Source organism: Lactuca sativa, chromosome 5 (assembly GCF_002870075.4).
Source record: "Lactuca sativa cultivar Salinas chromosome 5, Lsat_Salinas_v11, whole genome shotgun sequence".
NCBI classification, from domain to species: Eukaryota; Viridiplantae; Streptophyta; class Magnoliopsida; order Asterales; family Asteraceae; genus Lactuca; species Lactuca sativa.
In genome coordinates, this window is record NC_056627.2 from 273,927,614 (window position 1) to 273,948,728 (window position 21,115).

General features: G+C 36.8%; 3 protein-coding genes across 3 annotated transcripts; 2 read left to right on the top strand and 1 right to left on the bottom strand.

Annotated features, from left to right (window-relative positions):
• Nucleotides 1-3,373: 3,373 nt before the first annotated feature.
• On the top strand, nucleotides 3,374-4,993 carry LOC111918687 (cytochrome b561 and DOMON domain-containing protein At5g35735). The gene is made up of 3 exons (XM_023914319.3): nucleotides 3,374-4,179; nucleotides 4,286-4,540; nucleotides 4,621-4,993. Exons 1-3 carry the CDS (start codon nucleotides 3,562-3,564, stop codon nucleotides 4,912-4,914), a joined length of 1,167 nt encoding a protein of 388 aa, XP_023770087.1. The 5' UTR covers nucleotides 3,374-3,561; the 3' UTR covers nucleotides 4,915-4,993.
• Nucleotides 4,994-5,013: 20 nt separating this feature from the next.
• On the bottom strand, nucleotides 5,014-7,884 carry LOC111918688 (putative MO25-like protein At5g47540). Its single transcript, XM_023914320.3, has 11 exons — nucleotides 7,458-7,884; nucleotides 6,872-7,033; nucleotides 6,594-6,712; nucleotides 6,415-6,489; nucleotides 6,224-6,317; nucleotides 6,045-6,104; nucleotides 5,892-5,957; nucleotides 5,710-5,808; nucleotides 5,546-5,590; nucleotides 5,343-5,445; nucleotides 5,014-5,265 (listed from the first exon to the last, which is right to left on the bottom strand). The coding sequence occupies exons 1-11, from the start codon at nucleotides 7,575-7,577 to the stop codon at nucleotides 5,153-5,155; spliced, it is 1,056 nt and encodes a 351-aa protein (XP_023770088.1). The 5' UTR covers nucleotides 7,578-7,884; the 3' UTR covers nucleotides 5,014-5,152.
• A 2,763-nt stretch (nucleotides 7,885-10,647) lies between these two features.
• LOC111918704 (protein OSB2, chloroplastic-like) lies at nucleotides 10,648-11,937 on the top strand. Its single transcript, XM_023914340.1, has 5 exons — nucleotides 10,648-10,659; nucleotides 10,778-10,998; nucleotides 11,158-11,296; nucleotides 11,403-11,502; nucleotides 11,864-11,937. The coding sequence occupies exons 1-5, from the start codon at nucleotides 10,648-10,650 to the stop codon at nucleotides 11,935-11,937; spliced, it is 546 nt and encodes a 181-aa protein (XP_023770108.1).
• Nucleotides 11,938-21,115: the final 9,178 nt, after the last annotated feature.

The window sequence follows — 21,115 nt, forward strand, 5'->3', positions numbered from 1 at the left end:
TTTGGAAAATTAAGAGAATCTTTTTATTTTTGAATTATATAGTCTAGAACCCAAGTGGATTGGAGAAGCGTTGCTTGAAACCTGAATGTTTTGAATTGTTTCTTTCAAATTGATTTTGTTTATTCGATCATTGTGTTGGAGGCATAGTAAATCTCATGTAGTTTCCAACTTTTTTACAAAATCAATCACATGGAGGTTAGATTATTTTAAAGTTTTTTTTTCTTTTCTATTTTTAATATATCATAGCTATATAATTTATATACAGTGATTTTGTGCACGTCTGTTTTTTTTTATCAGGTTTATAAAGCTGATAATTTTGCTGCTGATGGAATAACTGTAGAATTAATCAAATCTTTTGAAGTTATGCAACAATTATATATTTAAGTATTGTTATCATGTGAAGTAGTTAAGGTGGACTAATTATTAGATCTTACTTATGTTTGATGTTTCAGGTTTTAGATTTATATCTTTTTACTAATATGTTCTTTAATATGCAGGTACCAAATAACGTTGTACCGGTGGCTAATAGTGGTATTTGAAAGCTCTAACTAAATAACATTGGTATAGAGGAAGCGACTTTGCAACCGGGTCTGATTACAGATGCACAATTGTGACCAGTTTTTTATAACCAACCCAAAAAAGTCAAACCGATTCAATTAAAACCGAACCATTTGTTTATAAATAGTTTTTTTAATCATTATTTTAATTGAAACCGTTTTTTAGAGGAGGATCATATATGAAAGCACTAATAGAGCCCTATTTTAAACTGGGGTCATATAAGATATATTTAGCCCAGTTCCGTTTTAAAAAAATCGGGTTGTATGAGGTTTATAGAAACTTATTACTCTCCAAGTAACCAAGTTGTATAATATTGACAAAATGGGACAATTATAACTTAATGCATATATATCTGTTACAAGCTTCTTGAAATATGCATTTCTAACAAGTTTTTTTTTCCTTTTGCTGGTGTGGATGGTTCATTTCAGGGTTGTAACAAATATTTGTGGTAAGGTCGACGAAGGCCTCAAAATAAAATGTAAGTTTTTTCTTTGCATATCCTTTACGTGATTTCATACCAACATTACATGTTATTGATTATAATTGAAATCTTTAATTGCTTTAGTAATTAGGAACTTTGAAATTTATAGAGTGATTACAGGTTATTTATTAAATTTATCATCAATCAATTTAATTGATATACATAGTTGGTTATCATGGTTATCAAGTTTGATACATTTACTCCTACAGTGAAAAAGGGGTTTTTTGGTTACCAGAGATATAGGTTGAATGGAATTACAAAAAGTTTCTATGTGGTAAGCTTCAACTCTTCAAATCATTACTTTTCTTCTCTCTATCTCTCTCATTCTTTGATTAATTGACTGAGATTTGGTGTTAATATGATAGGTGGTTCTTGTGTATAGTCAACGGTATGACACAAACACAACAGCATTAAGTAGTGCTTTGTTCAACAATGGTTTGAGTTATGGCAATCCAACAATTATCTCAACAGAGTCTGTCTTTTAAGGTCACCAAAACTAATGGTAAAACCATGATGTCTAACAATGTTGTCACTGCTGGCTGGTCTTTCAGATAGACCTTTCCTGGTGCCCAATTCCGATGAAAAGACATTTTTACCTTATTTGGGAAATAGGTTTTAGTGGTCACCTCGGCATTACTATTGTATCTTTTAGCAACTACAATAACTACTACTATAATAACTAAGAGCTTATTTTGATAGGGTCCTTTTAGTCATTTTGTTTTTTTAGGGTGCCCATTTAGAACCTTTTGTTCATCAATCCGGTTGGGTTTATCATCACAAACCCTGAGTTTCCTGTTAAACTGTTTTGTTCAATTCACAAACTATGGGTTTATCATCTTACCTTTCTTTCTTTCTACCCCAAATATAAAATTGTACTCCTTTTGTTTTTCTCATTTGAGTAAAAAAAACTAAACCAAATCCTTGGAACCCGACTACTGAGAAAGATCCAGAATATAAGGCATGGGAAGGTGACTCAATGATTTTATGACCATGTGTATGGCAAGCAAAATTATTCGAAAATGGTAAATTTAACTTTGGATTTTTCATTCTAATAATACATTTCATTCAATGATTTAACCCTCTTATGTTTATTATCATTTAGCAGAAACCGCAAGGAGAAGATATTGCATAAGCCTCACTAGCAGAAGAATAGTTAATGTACTACTATTGTGTTGAGGCGAATTGCATTAGAGGTTTTGATGGAATTAATGGTAAAGTTTGATGTAATGTTGTGTTGACGCTAATTTGACTCTTTTTTCCACGGGCCAATTTCTGTAATATACTCTTTATTTCTTAAATCTAACAATTTTATTAAATTTTTCCATTTTTAAAAATCTAACTATAGATAAATAACGAAATTGAATGTGACGGTACTATATAAGAAATATAAAGTTATAGACTTTTAATTAGAAATGCAAATGGTATGTTATTTGTATAGATTGAATTTCCCAATATTATTATTTTTAATTTTATTTATTAATTGTTAACTAAAATTAAATTAATTTATTGTTTTGTTATACTAAAATTTTCCGTTGTTGTTTATCTACTTAAAATTTTCAGTTGTTTATTCTATTGGGTTTATATATGACTATTACATTACCGGCATATATAATTTTCATATCTTAATATCATTTTTATGATTTATTGGGTGGTAAGTTACAATGGAAAAATAGACGTTTTTCTTCTCAAGAATCATGTACTAAAAGTAAGGGTTTAACAAAAACAAATACTTTTTTTTACAACCCATGCATTTGTCTTGTGAGTGCTTTACAACTTCCATGTATTTAATAAGAATAAAGCTCTAAAAGTGATACTATGTTGTATCGTACAAACTTATGACTTTTATTAAATAGATGGATTTACATGTGTAATTAAATACTTACAAATTACAAAGTTATAAAAAATACAATATTACAATTCATAAGTTTTTCTAAATTAATGATATATTATTTTATTACATGATTAATTTTTTAATTCTATTTAAAGTTAACATCCGTGGGTTCCACGGGTTTTAACCTAATCCAATATATAAAAGGACCACAAGTTACAAATCGCATTAGCGAAGTGGGTTACCCGATAAAAAAACGGGGCCAAAATAGCATTATGGGTTTTGTTTTTGTTAAAATAAAACATCTTAACTTTTAATCCCAACTTATTTTATACTGTATGTTTTTATTCTCGGTCACGAAAGGAAGGCAGCCACGCGTATTCCACGCCCTCTTGGTATTTTATAATTTATATTTCCCTTATTTCATATTTATTTATTTAATTATCAAAACCCATGCTTACACACATGCATTAAATTTGAGAATCAATTTTTTTTTCTTCATTTCTCAACCTCACTACGAAACTTTCCGATCAAGAACTGGTCAAGTCAACCCATTTCTCCGATCTATCTCTCTATATATACACCATACAACTTCATCACTTCCATCAACTACATTTACACACACATCAATTTCAAAGACTTGATTTTCATCTCTTTTATCGATTGATCTTCAATACCCATCATAAAACTTCAAATGGGTAAATCATTTCATTTTCACCCAATTTTTTGCATTTTAATTGCGATTTTAACCACATCATATGCTCAAGATTGCAACACGTACACCTTCTCAAACAACAATGTGTACGCCACGTGTGTCTCTTTACCTGCTTTGAACTCACAACTCCACTGGAACTACCACCCGACGAACGCCACCGTCGACGTGGCTTACCGGCAAACCGGAGTCTCCACATCACAATGGGCAGCTTGGGCACTCAACGTTGACGGGTCGGGTATGGTTGGAGCACAAGCACTTGTTGCTTTAATATCCTCAAACGGGTCGGTTCAAGCTTACACCTCGTCAGTTACGGGTTACGCAACGGGTCTACAACCCAGTGGGTTGAGTTTTGGGGTGCCCAGGATCACGGCGGAGATGGTGAACGGCGATGTGGTGATTTACGCGACTTTGGTGTTGCCTGGTGGGAGGACGAGTTTTAACCAGGTCTGGCAGGTGGGTCCCGTCAACGGAGGATCTCCGGCACCTCATCGGATGGGTTCTGATAATGCTAATTTACTTGGAAGAGTTGATTTCTCTACTGGTGAAACTAGCGCCGACGGCGGAAACGTCGGTGGTTCACGGCAGCGCCGGAGAAACGTAAGTTTCTTATATTTACTCGATGAAACTTTTTCCTTTTTTTTTTTGGTCGAGAATCGAGATCTCAATTCTGGATTTGGTTTTGACATTTGACCATTTGTGACAGACTCATGGAGTGTTGAACGCTGTAAGTTGGGGAGTAATGATGCCGATGGGAGCCATGGCTGCGAGATATCTGAAAGTCTTCAAGTCGGCTAACCCAGCCTGGTTCTACATCCACGTCACCTGTCAAGCTTCCGCCTATATCGTCGGAGTAGCCGGATGGGCCACCGGACTGAAACTCGGCAGCGACTCCGTCGGAATCAAATACAACACTCACCGCAACATCGGAATCGCACTTTTTGCCCTAGGAACCCTTCAGGTATGCTAAAATCGATCACATTTTTCATAATTTCTTGTCGATCTCGTGTAAAATTGAAACTGATCTTAACAAATTTTCAGGCGTTTGCTCTGCTTTTGAGGCCAAAACCGGAGAACAAATACAGATTTTACTGGAACATCTACCACCATGCCACCGGATACACCGTGATCATTTTAAGCATCGTTAATGTGTTCAAAGGGTTGGATATTTTGGACCCTGAGAAGCAATGGAAGAAGGCCTACATAGGCATACTCATCTCTTTGGGTGTAGAAACACTTATTTTCGAAGCTTATACATGGTTTGTCGTTTTGAAGAGAAAACAAGACGACGACAAAATCGGACACGTAAGCAATGGCTACACCCAGTCAGCATAGAGATTTTCGGAATTTTTTTCGTTTTCATGATTTATATGTAATTCTTTTGGTGGTATATACTATTATATATTTGTTACTATTTGATGACACATACTAGAATTGGTCTAGAAAAAGGATTTAGCATGATAATATCTCATGAAACAAAATGAAAAAACCTAAAAACAAATGCCTTCATATGACAGTAAAAATAAATATGTAAGGCATTTTTCTACTTGAATTAAAAAAAGGAAAAAAAAAATTAACATGAGATTTCTTCACATTGCTTTAAAGTGGAGCATGGAATGCCTTTCAGCTCAAGGGTAGCGATTTCCTTCACCACTTCAGCTTTGTCTGATTCAAATTGGGCATCGGCTGTAACACAACAGAATATGAAAAAATGGATTTTCACTTAAAAATTATCAGAAACAGGAATAATAATTTTTTTTTACCTTTTTCGAGACTAAAATCACTGAAAAACCGGATGAGTTTGCTTCTGTTTGCAATCAGCACATTGACAATCTCTGGTGGCTTTTTCTGGTTAGCGGGAAACAGCTATTCCAAAAAACCAAAACATATTTTTAGAAAATAAATATTTGTATAGGAATTAAAAATTGAATATTTGTTGTATATATATATTATATATGTTTAATACCTTGAACACATGGAAGGCTTCTACCTGTATGGTCTTGTTTGAATCCTGCAGTGGAATAGGAATAAAAAATGTCAAACATTGTAAAAGTGTATATAAAAATATATAATATAATTTTAAATATATAAAGGAATGGGAGTGGCACATAATAATTAATAAATAAATACCCTAAGAAGATTCATGAGAATTCTCATGTTGTCCAATGAGCAAACATATCGAACCATCACAGGGGTATTTGATCGATCCAGTAACATTGCTCCTAGCAGCTATAAAACATTTTTGCAGATTCTCAGTTTTCAATTTAAGAGAATGAAATAAATAAATAATATAGAAATAAACAATAAATAACCTTCACAGCATTTCTTCTGGTAATGTAGTTGGGAGATTGCAGCAATGAGTTGTACTCCTGGAAGAACTACATCACAAAAGTATAATTAATAAAAAAAATTAAGCCAAGAGTTTATAACAAATAAAAACTGAGTTCAATGACATAAACATTTACCCAATCATAGTTTTTGGAAAGAAATTCTGCAACAGTTGACTTATGCCTGGTCAATAGCTCCTGCAATTAAGTAAAAAAAAAAAACTTCTTCATTTTATCAAAGTGTCACTAATATCGTTACTATAGCCTTTTATAAACTTTCGAGAACTTAATACATGAAGGGGGTCATGATACTTAACTCTAAAAGTTGATGCTGCATCTGATGCGATGTCAAAACTTGGATCTTGTATGGACTTGAAGAACTTTTTAATGTGATCCGATTCCAAGATATATCTGTGAAAACAACAATTATATTTCATAACAAAATATATTAGCAAGATGACAATAATTAAAAAAAAAAAAAAAAAGGATTCTTGTCTAAGAAGCTTACTTTGCAGAAACTTGATGCCGAATACATTCTCTTAAGATTGCACCATATGATAGAGCGAGCTCTGAGTCGTCAGTTCTAAACATGAAACATAATTGTAGGTTAAAAGACGAAAATAGCCTCTTCATATTTTATATTGAACAAATATATAGAATGTGTAAGAGAGGGATTAAATTAATTACCCTGGTAGCAGCATATCCAGAACATATGTATTGTGCTCCAAATATTCAGAGGCAATACATCTTCCATTGGGACGTTGTCTCTGCAGATTTGCTAACACATGTGTAACATCTTGACGAGTCTGCATGATACCAAACTCATTGCTATTTACAGCATGCAAAAGAGAGATAAGATAAGAATTGAACAGCATTAGAATTAGATACTTGAAGGATACATCCAATCTCCTTGTTCTTACAGTAAAGAATTAAAGATGGTTTGTGAATATGATAAACAAACATACCCCAGGGTCCAAATTAGGAAGGGAAGCTAGTAGCTTGCGCAATGTATCTTCTCTGAAAAACTCCTGTGTCAGCTTTGCACATGGCTCTTCTGCTGGTTCTGACCGATCACTTCCATAAAGTATTGTCCTCATTTCAAGAATCACTTTTCTTAGTTCAGAAATCTGCACCATCAGTAAGAATTTAACACATTAAAAATGGCTGTTGATCAACAAATGTGTCAACCAGAAAGCTGATACTATCAAATCATAATTTTCTTTGTTTTTTTGCAAAAAGACATGCATGTAATGTAACGTAATGCATAACCGAATGTAAGCATCTCACGACAACCAAAAATCCGTTTCACCCAGAGATATAACCCTACGTTTGCATATTATGCAGATATTCAGCCCTTTGTAATATGTTTAGGTATCTTACTGTTGTCGCCAAATACTCAGATTGAATAGAATTTCACATGAATCGGAAAATTAGCGAAAACAAAAGAACTATTTTACGTTGATAACGGGGAACGGAGGTACCAATTCCGATACTAGAAGTTTGTAGATAGAAACATATATATGGATTAGAAAACGGGAGATTGAATAAAACCTTTTCGCGGCGCTTGCTCTGACGAACATCGGGATTTGGGGCGGTGTAGGGTAGGAGGTTACGGAGGTGATGAACGAGCTCCACAGGGGTACGAGGCTTTGATTTGAATAGCCCCTTCATTGGTTCGGAACAACCAGAGTCCCTGCTTTCTCCGGCGAGATGAATAATAGGTTAGGAATTTTGGGTATTTAGGGTTTTGGAATCGAAATAGGATGAGGAATGGGAAGAAAGAATTGTATCGTCGATTGATATCAACCTTTGATTAACGAACATTATCGAATATAATCTGAGAATGAAATATGGAAATGGGAATTTGTGAGTGAATTTAGGGTTCGGATATGCTTGAATTTTATGTGTATATCCATCGAGGAGTTTGATGGTGGTAGTAACTGCCAGTTATTCCCAGATTTAGCGGGAAAGACTCCTAACACCTATCAAATCCTCCAACTTCCTTGTTGCACGTGACCTTTCCGATTGCACGTGCAATCATCCATCTAGCAAAGGATATTCACGGTACATAACACTTTTTATTTAAAAAAATGGCAAGGAAGACTTAGAGTAGAGATATTGTTGTCAGGGAGAGAGAAGAGCCAAAGAGTCAACAAACTTTGAGATGATCGGGTTGGGCTAAGGTTACTAGGAAAATAAAAACAGCAAGGAAGACTTTGAGTTGAGATAATGTTGTGATGGAGAGACATGAGTCGTAGAGTTGTCGGACTTTCAGATGATCGGGGTTGGACTACGGTTAGCAGCAGGAGAAAAAAACAGCAAGGAAGAGTTCGAGTAGAGATAATGAAGGGGAGATTGATGGAATACCAACCAACTTTTTTGTTGCCAACATCTCGGAGAATTGTAGTGCAACGAATATGTGATAGATCTTTCAGAAACTTGGATGTATGGTTGATATGTATGTGGCTTAAAACTAGCACCATCTACTTATCCGCTTTGGTTTTGTAAGATTTATACGGGTGCACAACAGAACAGAAACCAGAAAGGGAGTTGAATAATACTTGGATACAAGGGCATAAACGATGGCGAACATTTATCGGTTTAGGAGAAAAAAAAAACTATTGATCAATTATTGGAACAATGAATAGAGGAGGAAAACTGGTGAAGTAAAAAAGAGAGTGGATGTATTTCAAACATGACTTATGTCTTTGAAAAAGGGTTCTAAATCATATGTTGATGTTGTAAACGGAGTACAACCAAAGAGCACCATGTATATGGTTAATAAGCAGAAAAAGTTTGACCTTATTAATCTTGATTCCATAACTCCAAAATCCTATTCATGGTTGGTAGGATGTATAGTTGGCGAAGCGAAAGACGTATATATTTTGTCCATTTTCTTTGGAATCTTTAGTTCTTTTGGTCTTGTTGACGACTCGATAAATATATACGGGGATTGAATGTTCTACTAGCACTACTAGAATATAGGTCTTTAATGACACGCAAATCGTGACACGCAATGATTTACGATACGCAAAATCGTGTGTCCTAAAAATAATATCATCTCTTCTAAAATTTGAAGGATTTAGGACACACATTTTTGCGTGCCCTTAAAATTAGTGTCAAAACAAAAAAAATAAAAATAAAAACATGGAGGGCACTCAGCATAAAAGGCGTGTCGTCTAGGGTGAGCATTTGGACCGAACCGGACCGGACCGATTATCGAGAATATTATGGACCGTAGACTGAACCGGATGAGTCGTGTCCGTGTCCGAGTCCAGTTCCGGATCCGGGTTTTCCGGTTCTTGGACCCGTTTGGACCGGTACAACTTTAATTGCATAAAGTACAAGTCGTTAAAATAATTTTTTGGGTTTGATAGAACTCGTTAAAGCTAATATGTTATTAAGTTTGATACGATACAACGTGTAAAAATGATTATGTTTCCGTTTCATGCATAACTAACATACCTTGATGTTAGAATATTATAACTTGCAAAATTAATTATTCAAATAAAAACAACTAACATATAAATCAAGTTCACCATGATCCCTTTCATATGATTTATCTTTCAAAGATACATAAAATTCATAATTATAGTTTAAAATAATAGTTAAAAAGTTGAAATATTTCAGTTTTGATAGCTTAACTTTGAATGATTGCAACTCAATGAATATAATACCAAAATCAACAAAATTATAGTCTAAATTCATCTACAATTTGTAAACTAAATGTTGGAAAAAACCTCATGTCAATCCGACTTAAAACGAATGAGTTATGATTGTTTAAAAATTTTCACAGATTACAAAATTTTAAAAATCTTGCTGAAAAGCTGAAAATTTTCACCTTTGATAGCTCAACTTTGAAAGATTGTAACTCATTGAATATAATACAAAAATCAACAAAATTATAGTCTAAATTCATCTAAAATCTATAAATTAAACGTTGGAAAAACCCCGTGTGTTAATCCGACTTAAAACAAATGAGTTATAGTTGTTTAAAAATTTTCACAGATTACAAAGTTTTAAAAATGTTGTTGAAAAGCTGAAAATTTTCAGCTTTGATAGCTAAACTTTGAAACACTGTAACTCATTGAATATAATACCAAAATCAACAAAATTATAGTCTAAATTCATCTACAAACTGTAAATTAAACGTTGGAAAAAACCACGTATCAATCCGACTTAAAACGAATGAGTTATGGTTGTTTAAAAAAATCACATATTACAATTTTTTAAATCGGGCCCAACCATTTCTAAACCCGGTAAAAACCGGACCGGACCGGTTTTGATGGATTCGTAGAACCGAGAATCGGCCCGGGGGTCCCAAAAAACCGTCTGGTCCGGTTCATCGGTCCAAATGCTCACCCCTAGTGTTGTCTAAGCATGTCGTTTTATAAAGTATTCATCAAACGTACGTTCTCCATATTTAATAGCTAAGGAAGGAAATCAAATCCCAAAAAATTAGAACCCCCGTCTTGTTCTCATCTTCTACCAACTGAACTCTTTTCCATGACCTAATTAACTTTTTCTCATTTCTTGCCTCAACCTTGAAAGAGTCGACAGAAAGTTAGGGTTCCATCAAAATCGCACTCATTTTCTTACTCTTAGAGAGCCGAAGATTTAGGGTATTACTACACGAGTGCTCTCTGCAACGTCCGACGAAGTCGGCGGTAGCTATAAAAAACACCAAACCACCAACAAGAGGCTAAATCAGATTTGTGTCATTGGTCTACTACAGACGTCGATGTTTCCTCTGGTGATTAACCCTAATGGTATACTTCATTCCTCACTAAACCAAGGGTTTTGGCAGATCTAAGAGAGACAAATACAAAGTTCTCTGATCAGATTGATAAAATTGACATTGGGAACCCTAGGGCACCATTATCGTTGTTGGAATTCAAGGGGGAAGAGCACAATGTTATACCTACAGCCAGTACCCTATACCTATTGAAGTTCCATGGACGAAGGAGTTGTGTAACTCTGTTCAACTTATTGGAAACGTTGGTACTCTAGTTGAATTTAAGCAACTTAGCTCCGGTAAATTCCTCGCTTGGTGTCGCCTTGCCTTCAAAAAATCGTCTACCTATACTACCTGGTAAATTACTGGATAAATTCATTGATATATCATTGGTTTATGGTTTAAAAATTGAACTATGTTGGTAGGACGGAACCGTTAGAAATTAGTGTTTGATTCGTGTTTTTTGGGGGGTTTAGCTACAATGATCCAGATTTTGAATGTTATGATCGTTTTCAGGATCAATTTAACATTTTGGGATGATTTGGTACATATTGCTTCTCAACATGTGGAGAAGGGACAACAAATATACGTATCGGGTTGTATTGTTTCAGATACAGTTGATAGTGATGACGAGAAACAGCAAACCTACTATAAGGTTACATTGTAATTCACTAACTATTGTCATTCTTGCTAACCTTTTTTGTTCTATGTTTTAACGTATCATATGTTTCTCTGTTCTAAATACTTGTAAATGGTGGCAGGTAGTTGTTCAACAATTGAACTTTGTTGAAAGAAGCCCACCTTCTAATGACGAAGAATTTAACTACAACTCCAACTCCACCACGAGCTCCATGACAACAGGCATTTATTTATATTTTAGAAAGTGTTTGATTATTTGTGTTATTTTCATGACTTTGAAATTTTCATGTTGCGAATGAACAAATAGTTCCAGAAAGTGTTTGATTATTTGTAAGATATCTAAACTGCCTTTTAATAATGGCAACAAATTGAAAACCTATATCGTGAAAACCCAAACGCCCAATTTTGATCAGGTAAGCAAAACGCATCACCATGATCTTATGGGCTTGTGTCTCATCAAGAATTTTAAGGAAGAACTATGTGTACCTTCAGTCTCCTAGTGATCCTCAATCAAAGCTAATTTATACATACATCAAGGAAAAACTGGACAATACAATTACTTTTGGTGATAAATCTAGGTTAGGAAGAGGTGGTATGGCTGCTAAAGTAAAAGCTGCAGCTTACTGCAAGCTTGTAGAACTATACAACATTCTTTAAGGTCGTGCTATTAAAAATGAAACTTATTTGTTTTTCTAAGTTTCTATGTTTTTGTTGTTTTTTGAGCTTTTAGGGTACAATTAAATGATGTACATTATTGTTGTATACTTGGTTCCTAAGTGATGGTGTGTTTTACATGCAACCATCATTTCTTCAAAGATGTTTGCACTACACAGTACAAGAAAAACACAAAAGAAGGTAAGAGATACTACATCATAAGCTCATGGATTTTGTACAATTAAATGATGTACATTATTGCTATATACTTGTGTTCATTATGTATCGTGGCATTCCAATATATTTCTTTTACTTTTTTTTTCTTTTTATATATAAAAATGTTAATGTTCTACTTCTTTTTCTGATTTCTGAATTTTAGACACAGCGGTCTAGTGTTTATCACTTTAAAAGGGCCTACAAGTTAACTACATTTCATGGAGCCCAAACAAATAGTTCATCCCGAGCTAAATTTATTCTGCCTAAGATCTCTCTCTCTCTCTCTCTCTCTCTCTATATATATATATATATATATATATATATATATATATATATATATATATATATATATATATATATAGTTTAATTTGTCCTGTAGGATATGATGATTATGTTGATGTTTGTTTTATCAGGGTCTGAGACTTCATTTAATCTCATCACATGATATGTTTCGCTTTGAGTTCTGGGTTGGTAAATTTCATGAATCTTCCACCGTTTGTTTTCACTTGTTTATTATTACTTTTTTACTTTACGCTCTAAAATAAAAGTAGCTCATGCCTTATCCCTTATCTAGGAGATATGGATTTTTTATATTTGTATTTTATAACAAACACTATTTTTCTCCAAGAATACATAATTTAAAGATTTTTGGCAACATTGTTGATCCTAGACAACAGTCAGTTTAGTTTTGGTAAGTCCAATATATGTTTTATTTTTTTAAATATTTATTGATTTAACTGATTTGATTGTGGGCATGGACAACCATAAGCCAATGAGAAACAAGAAAGGAGAGAAGGCAACTGAAAAAGCAAATGACGTGCATCCATCTGAAGTTATTCTTGTAAATCTTAGTAACCACCTCAAAGGCAAGTTATTTCCCTATTTGTTTTTGATACTTCTCGGTGTGGGACATGGTTGTAATTTACTCTTTTTACCAATATATACAATATACATTTGTTATTAACAGTCAATGAAAGACTCTATAGAGTTTCAGAAACTCTTCAAAGGATCCTTGATTCATGCACACCCAAAAGTGAAAATATTGTTGTTGGATGTCTGGATGTTGGGAGTATCTTTATCCAGTACACCAGAAGATTCTGATGAATCATCACCCAAAACTCACCGTTTTTCTTGTTGATGCTCTGAAGAGATACTTGAATGTGTCTATTGAGTTGATGCTCCTTATGTGATGGGTGAAGTTGCAAGGCATAACACTTCCATGGAGACCGTGACATCCCCATTTTCACGGCCATAAAAGACCGATTTTGTTTATGCTTGTTTGAAAATCAGAGTAACATTTTAAATAAAAGTGTTGCGGAATTTGTCCCAAAACAAAATATGATAAAGATTTGTCAAAAGCATTTCTATGGAAATGTATTTCATTAAAAAGGCTCGGGATGTCATGTTCGATACATATCATAAGCATAAACAATACAACATAGGCCTTACTACATTATTCCGTATTTACAGGCCTAAAATCTCTTAATCTCTCATCCCAAGACATCACATCTATGCTCATGCACCACTACCTGTAATACAAGAAACCGAGTGGGTCAGGCTTAGGATGAGAGATTAAGGGATTTTAGGCCTGTAAATACGGAATAATGTAGTAAGGCCTATGTTGTATTGTTTATGCTTATGATCTGTATCGAACATAACATCCCGAGTCTTTTTAATGAAATACATTTCTATGAAAATGCTTTTGATAAATCTTTATCATATTTTGTTTTGGGACAAATTCCGCAACACTTTTATTTAAAATGTTACTCTGATTTTCAAATAAGCATAAACAAAATCTGTCTTTTTTGGCCGTGAAAATGGGGATGTCACAGTTGGTATCAGAGCATTAGTTTAAGCGAACTAGGAATTTGTAGGATTTCTAGACTTAAATTTAGAAAACTAAGCGATGATTGTGAGGTGTAAGCACTAGCTTATTTTAGGAATTATGCATAAAATGCTTTTATGTGCTAAATGCTTTGTGCCTTATATGTTGTTATTTATTCGGATCTATGGTCTGTTGTCGATCGGATCTGGAAACCTTATGTGTTTAGGATTCTAAACGTACGACTACGATATTAGAACTAACATGTAAACGTTTCGGAGAGATAAGGATGATTTAAACGTCTATCCTAAATAAATATCTAAATTCACCTTATTCGGTGTATAGATCAAGATGGCAAGGACTCATAGCGGAAATGTAAATGCAAATGGAAATAGGAACCAACCCCCCCAACCTCCAGTGATACAACAAATACATGTTATTGAAGAAGTGGCACATGAGCCAATAATGATGGCCGGAGTGCAAGCGATGATCCAGATGATGTTGGATCGCCAAATGGAGGTGATGATATATGGTCCACTAGCATGGCCCAGACAGCTCCGGCGCGCCAGCCTCGCATGGCACTCTCTTGTCAGCCTTGTTGGGGACTCCCTTGCCAGCCTTGCTGGGGACTCTCCCGCCGGCCCGGCCTGGCTCTCCCTTGCCAGCCCTGCTGGGGACTCTCCTGTCGGCTTAGCCTGGCACTCCCTGGCTTGGCGCTCCCTTGCCAGTCTTTCTTGGTGCGCATCCGCCAGCCTTGCCTGGGGCGCGCCCTCCAATCCCACCCGACGCCTCCAGGTGGCCTCACCCAACACCTTGCTAGCTGGGCCTGAATTGGGATGGCCTAAGGCCTGAACTAATTCCCCTTGACCTAATTGTCCCCTATATAATGAATAGTATCTCCTCCATGGAGGACGAGCTTCCCCATGGCTCAGCCGCCACTATACTCCGGCCGGATGGCTCAGCCGCCACCCGCCACCCACCGCCAGCCACCACACCACCAGCACCAAGATGGTTCTCTCCAGCTATGGAGGACCATATCAGATCTTCCAGTTGATCTAACTTGACCGCCAGAGTCCACTCCTGGGGCACAGTCCCTGGGACGGCTCCAACGCGTCTCTTTGATTGTGATGTCTAGATCTCCGCCGCAGCAGAAGACCAGAAGACACGTCGGAGGTCGATGTCGCATCAGGAGGAAACAAGGCGTTTACTTCAACAAAACTGAGAAGAACTTACAGTACCAATTGAACAGCCCGATCTGAATGATGGGCAGTCAGAAGGAGGAAACAACAGTGGGACTGTTGGTCAAGCCAACCCACCGGTAGTTAGGCGAAACCACCATGATGGAGGAAATGACGGACGTGGATGAAAATACAAGGATTTCATGGCATCCAAACCACTGAGTCTATTTGGAAGCCCGACGTCGGTGGAAGTCATGAACTGGATCTCCGAGATGGAAACGATGTTTGAGAGTTGCGAGTGTAGCAATAGGCAGAAGACCGCTCTCACGGTTCCTCTGTTGAAATCTGGAGTACTAAGCTGGTGGAAGCTACTAGCTGATTCAATGCCCAAAGGTGAAGCAAGCAAGATGTCGTGGGAGGATTTTCTAGTGCAGTTAAAAATGCAATACTGCTCTGAGCAGGATTTTCTGGAGATCAACAACGAATTCCAGAATCTGAAGAAAGGAAGAATGAGCGTTACTGAATACGCTGCGAGCTTTACAGAGAAAATGAAGCTTGTTCCTCACTTCGTCCCAACTGAACTCTCCAAGGTTAACAAGTATGCCCTCAGATTACCAGAAGACTTCGATCCAATGGTCAAGCAAACTACCACTCTGAAAGCCGCCATCTGGGCTGCTAAGAATGTGGAGACCCAGATACGAGAGAAGGGCCTGGAGAGAGCAGAGGTGGGAGAGAAAAGGAAATTTGACGGATCCTCGAGGTCCGGTAAGAAGAGTAAATTCTCGAAGTCTGGTTTGAGAGGAGGAGGAGCCGAAGCAAAATGGTGCGACAAGTGCAAGAAGAAGCACCAGGGGAAATGTGACGGAGGAGTCGCTTGTTTCAAATGTGGAAAGCCTGGGCACTATTCCAACGAGTGCACGTTCACTAAGAAGGTTTGTTATGAGTGCAACGAGGAGGGGCACATTTACAAGGATTGCCCAAAGAAGAAAGATGTGGGAAGGCCCAACGTTCCAACAAAGCCAAAGGTGAGAGCCTTCCAGATGACGCTCGAGGCTGCAAAGGAGGCAGCAGACGTCACTTCTGATACCTTTCTTGTAAATGGTTTGCCTGCCAATATACTATTTGATTCCGGAGCAAACTACTCCTTTTTGTTACACAAGTTTGGTGGGAAAGTAGCATTGCTTGTAGAAAAACTTGATAATGCCCTAATTGTAGAAGTTGCCAGTGGCAAATTCGTACCTGTTAGTGATCGTATTAGGAACATCGTCATCGACTTAAACGGAAATGAATTCCATGAAGAGCTATTACCCATAGAGTTAAACAGTTTCGACATCGTTTTGGGTATGTATTGGCTTAGCGCCAACGATGCTGAGATTTAATGCCGAAAGAAGATAGTAAGGGTAAACCCACCCAGAAAAGAGTCATTTATGGTGTACGGGGACAAACGTTGAATAAATTCTGGAATCATCTCCCTGATGAAAGCCAAAAAGTGTTTGTCCAAGGGATGTGTATCATACTTGGCATTCGTAATCGATGCTAAGAAAGAAAAGAAAGAGATGCAGAATATGCTGGTTGTGTGTGATTATCCGGAAGTCTTTCCCGAAGATCTTCCCAGATTATCACTTGATAGACAAGTAGAGTTTCAAATAGACTTGTTACCAAGTACAACACTGATAGCAAAGGCACCTTACCGATTAGCACCGACGGAGATGAAGGAGCTTATGATGCAACTTCAGGAGCTGTTGGACAACGGTTTCATTCGACCTAGTTCATCACCCTGGGGAGCTCCAGTGTTATTCGTGAAGAAGAAAGACGGAAGCATGAGGATGTGCATAGACTACCGAGAGCTGAACAAGGCAATGGTGAAGAACAAGTATCCATTGCCGAGGATTGATGACCTATTCGATCAGCTGCAAGGTTCGAGCTACTTCTCAAAGATCGATATTAGGTCAGGATATCATCAGCTGAAGGTAAGAGAGCAGGATATTGAGAAAACTGCGTTCAGAATGAGATATGGACACTACGAATTCTTGGTTATGTCGTTTGGACTGACCAATGCTCCAGCAACATTCATGGATTTGATGAACAGGGTTTGTAAACCATTCCTCGATAAAATATGTGATAGTGTTCATCGATGACATTCTGATTTACTCAAGAAGCCAGGATGAGCATGGCAAGCATCTACGAGAAGTGTTGGAAGTATTAAAGAAGGATAAGTTTTACGCTAAGTTCTCCAAGTGTGATTTTTGGATCCGAGAAGTCTAATTCTTGGGTCATGTGGTTAACCAAGAAGGGATAATGGTTGACCTAGCAAAAATCAAAGCGGTAATGAAGTGGGAACGTCCAAAGAGTCTGACGGAGATTCGAAGCTTTCTAGGATTAGCCGAATATTACCGACGATTTATCCAGGGCTTTTCTTCGATAGCTGCTCCATTGACAACTTTGACCCACAAAGGAGCCACATATACATGGAGCGAGAAACACGAAGAGGCATTCGAGAAGCTAAAGAAGAAGTTATGTGAAGCACCGATACTTTCTCTACCCGATGGAGTTGAAGACTTCGCGGTATACAGTGATGTATCTGGAGTTGGGTTGGGTTGTGTTCTGACCCAAAGAGAAAACATGATAGCATATGTCTCTCGATAATTGAAAGAGCACGAAAAGAACTACCCCACTCATGATCTGGAGTTGGCAGCGGTAGTATTTGCCTTAAAGATATGGAGGCATTACCTCTATGGCCCGAAGTGCAAGCTTTTCACTGATCATAAGAGTGTCCAGTATCTCTTTAATCAGAAAGAATTGAACATGAGGCAATGACACTGGCTAGAACTACTCAAGGACTATGATTGTGAGATACTTTACCACCCCGGTAAAGCAAATGTTGTTGCTGATGCTCTCAGTCAGAAAGTCAATCTTGAAAAGAAAAGGCCAAGAGCGTTGAGAATTGAAGTTGTCTCGACGATTGTGGAAAGTATTAGGAAAGCTTAAGAAGAAGCTTCAGAAAAGAATGATCGAAAAGAATGATCGAAAAGAAGAACGTTTGGGAAAGACGTTGGTATTCGGTACAAACCGTCAATGACTAAAGGTATTCCAAGATTGGATTTGGGTACCTAAGACGGGAGGAATAAGAGACCTTCTGATGGAAGAAGCGCACAAGACCATGTACTTGATTCATCCCGGTAGAACTAAAATGTATAGGGATCTAAAACCCTACTACTGGTGATCGACGATGAAGCTCGATGTTGCGAAGTCTATGGTCGAGTGTGTAACATGTGCGAGAGTTAAGGCACAACATCAGAAACCATACGGGAGTTTAGAACCTTTACCTGTACCCATGGGTAAATGGGAAGACATCACCATGGATTTTGTGACTAAACTGCCCAGGACAAAGAACAGATACGACATGATTTGGGTAGTCGTGAATTGTTTCACAAAGAGTGCACACTTCATAGCAGCCAACGAAAAGTGGTCTATGGATAAGCTCGCAAATGCTTATGGTGTTCCTATAACAATTGTATCAGATCGTGATAGTCGTTTCACGTCGAGGTTTTGGAGGAGTCTACAAGAGGAACTGGGTACGAAGTTGTGTCTAAGTACAACTTATCATCCGCAGACAGATGGTCAGAGCGAAAGAACGATTCAAATGCTTGAAGATATGCTGAGAGCATGTACCCTTGAGTTCCAAGGTAACTGGGACAAGCACTTACCTCTGGTAGAATTTTCATACAATAACAGTTCCCACTAAAGCATCAAGATGGCGCCCTACAAAGCTTTGACGGACAGAAGTGTCGTACACCGTCTTGTTGCTTGAGGTTGGAGAGAAGCAGTTTATGGGCCCTGAGATAGCCCATGAGACTGCTGAGAAGTTGAAAGTGATTAGGGAAAGGATGTTAGCAGCTCAAGATCGTCAAAAGAGCTATGCTGACAAGAAAAGGCGACTAATGACCTTTGAAGTTGGGGATTCGGTTTTGCTTAAAGTCTCACCGTGGAAGGGACTTATAAGATTCGGGAAACGAGGAAAGTTGAGTCCAAGGTTTATTGGACCGTTTAAAGTTCTTCAGAAGATTGGGAACCAAGCTTACACGCTCGAATTACCGGAAGAACTAGATGGTATCCATAACACTTTCCATGTGTGTTATTTGAGAAAATTCATGGGATAAGTTCCTGACATAGTTTCTCAGAATTAAGAATGGATGAGAACAAGAGGTTGATTGAAGAGCCCGAGACAATTGTTGACCGTAATACTAAGAAGTTACGATGCAAGATGGTCGACTTAGTGCTAGTCCGATGGAAACATTCGAATGGGCCGAATCTCACTTGGGAAACAGAAAGTGACATGATGAGTCGCTACCCACATTTGTCTGTTTGTTGATGCATGATTCCGGAACGGAATCATCCTAAGGGGGAGAGAATTGTAACGTCCGGGTTTCGAGACTAATCATTTTTAGACAATTTAATAGTCTAGGTAAACTATTGTAACTCTTTTGAAGTAATAAAGATGAAATATTTGAATACTATGTGAATTATGTGTATTTATGTGCTTATTACTTATTTATAAATGTATAATAAATAAATGATAAAAATAAGCGTCAAAATTAAAGTGTGAGATAAGACCGATATCTCCACATAAAGTTGTAGTGGTCGAAACAAGGATTTCGGGGATATAAAGAACGCCGAAACCCGAGCTATAACGAAGAAGTTATGACCCGTCGAAGTTTCGCTAGGGAACCGACACGATACCGGGAAGCGTAAATAGTGAATTTACGATAGATCAAGTTTTAGCCTTAGCAATCTAAATGAAAGTCATAGAATACGTTAAATCGAGAGCGTCCATAAAAAGAACGCCCAAATCTGACTTTGTATGAGGAAGTTATGATTTTTCGAAGTTTCGGCTTAGCAGTGTACAACCCGAAATTCGAATATTAGATTGAGCGGTTTTTAGCCGGCACAACCTAAACGATAATCAAAGATCTCATTAATAGTAGCGTATCGATAAAAAGACAGACGAAAACGGACGTCGGATGAAGAAGTTATGAATTCTTAACGACAAAACTGCACAAATGGTCCCTATGGTTAGCTGAAAATTGCCACTTTGGTCCAAAAAAGTTTGGAATAGCACCAGTGGTCCAAAACTTTGATTTTGTTGCGACTTTGGTCCAAAACTTTATGAAAATACTTAAAATGACAAATATGCCCTTACTTTTATCTTTTATCTTTTTCTTTTTTATTTCTATATTTATAAGAAAATCAAAAATAAAAATTTCATCCACCCTTACTATCTACCACTAGGGCTGTTCTCTATTTGGATAAAACCGAATTATCCAATTGGAAAATTTGGATTGGACTATTTGGTTTGGATATTCGGATTTTTGGATTGGTTTTCAACAAAACCGAATTATTATTTTGGATTTCGGGTTGGTTTTGATTTATAAAATAAAAACTGAATAGTTCAAAAAAAAACCGAATAACAATTTGTTATGTTTTTATTTTCAATATATCTATAATTATTTATTAGTTTTATAATTTTTTTTAATAAGTTCAAAAGGTTTTACCTAACGTCAAAAGTTTTTTATCTATTAAATAATAAACTATAATATGTCTTCTTAGTGGTTGTTTATAAATTTTAAATCACAAGTAAATAATTTATTTTTGCTTCTTCTGTAGAATTCAATCATATTATAAATCTATGTCCTTTTAAAATGTTATGATTTTTAAAAACCGAATTATAAAAACCGATCCAACCGAATTGTAATTAGATCAGATCGGATTTGAATTTAGTTTGGACTATTTGGATTCATATTTTGAAAACCGAAATCCATTTGGATTTACTTAATTGGATCGGATCAAACCGATCCATCCAAACGAACACCCCTATCTACCACACCTACAACCTCTTTCATCTTTCTCCCAACCCCACCAGAATAGCCTGCCCAATGAGAACGTCGCTGACACCATCGCCGGGAAC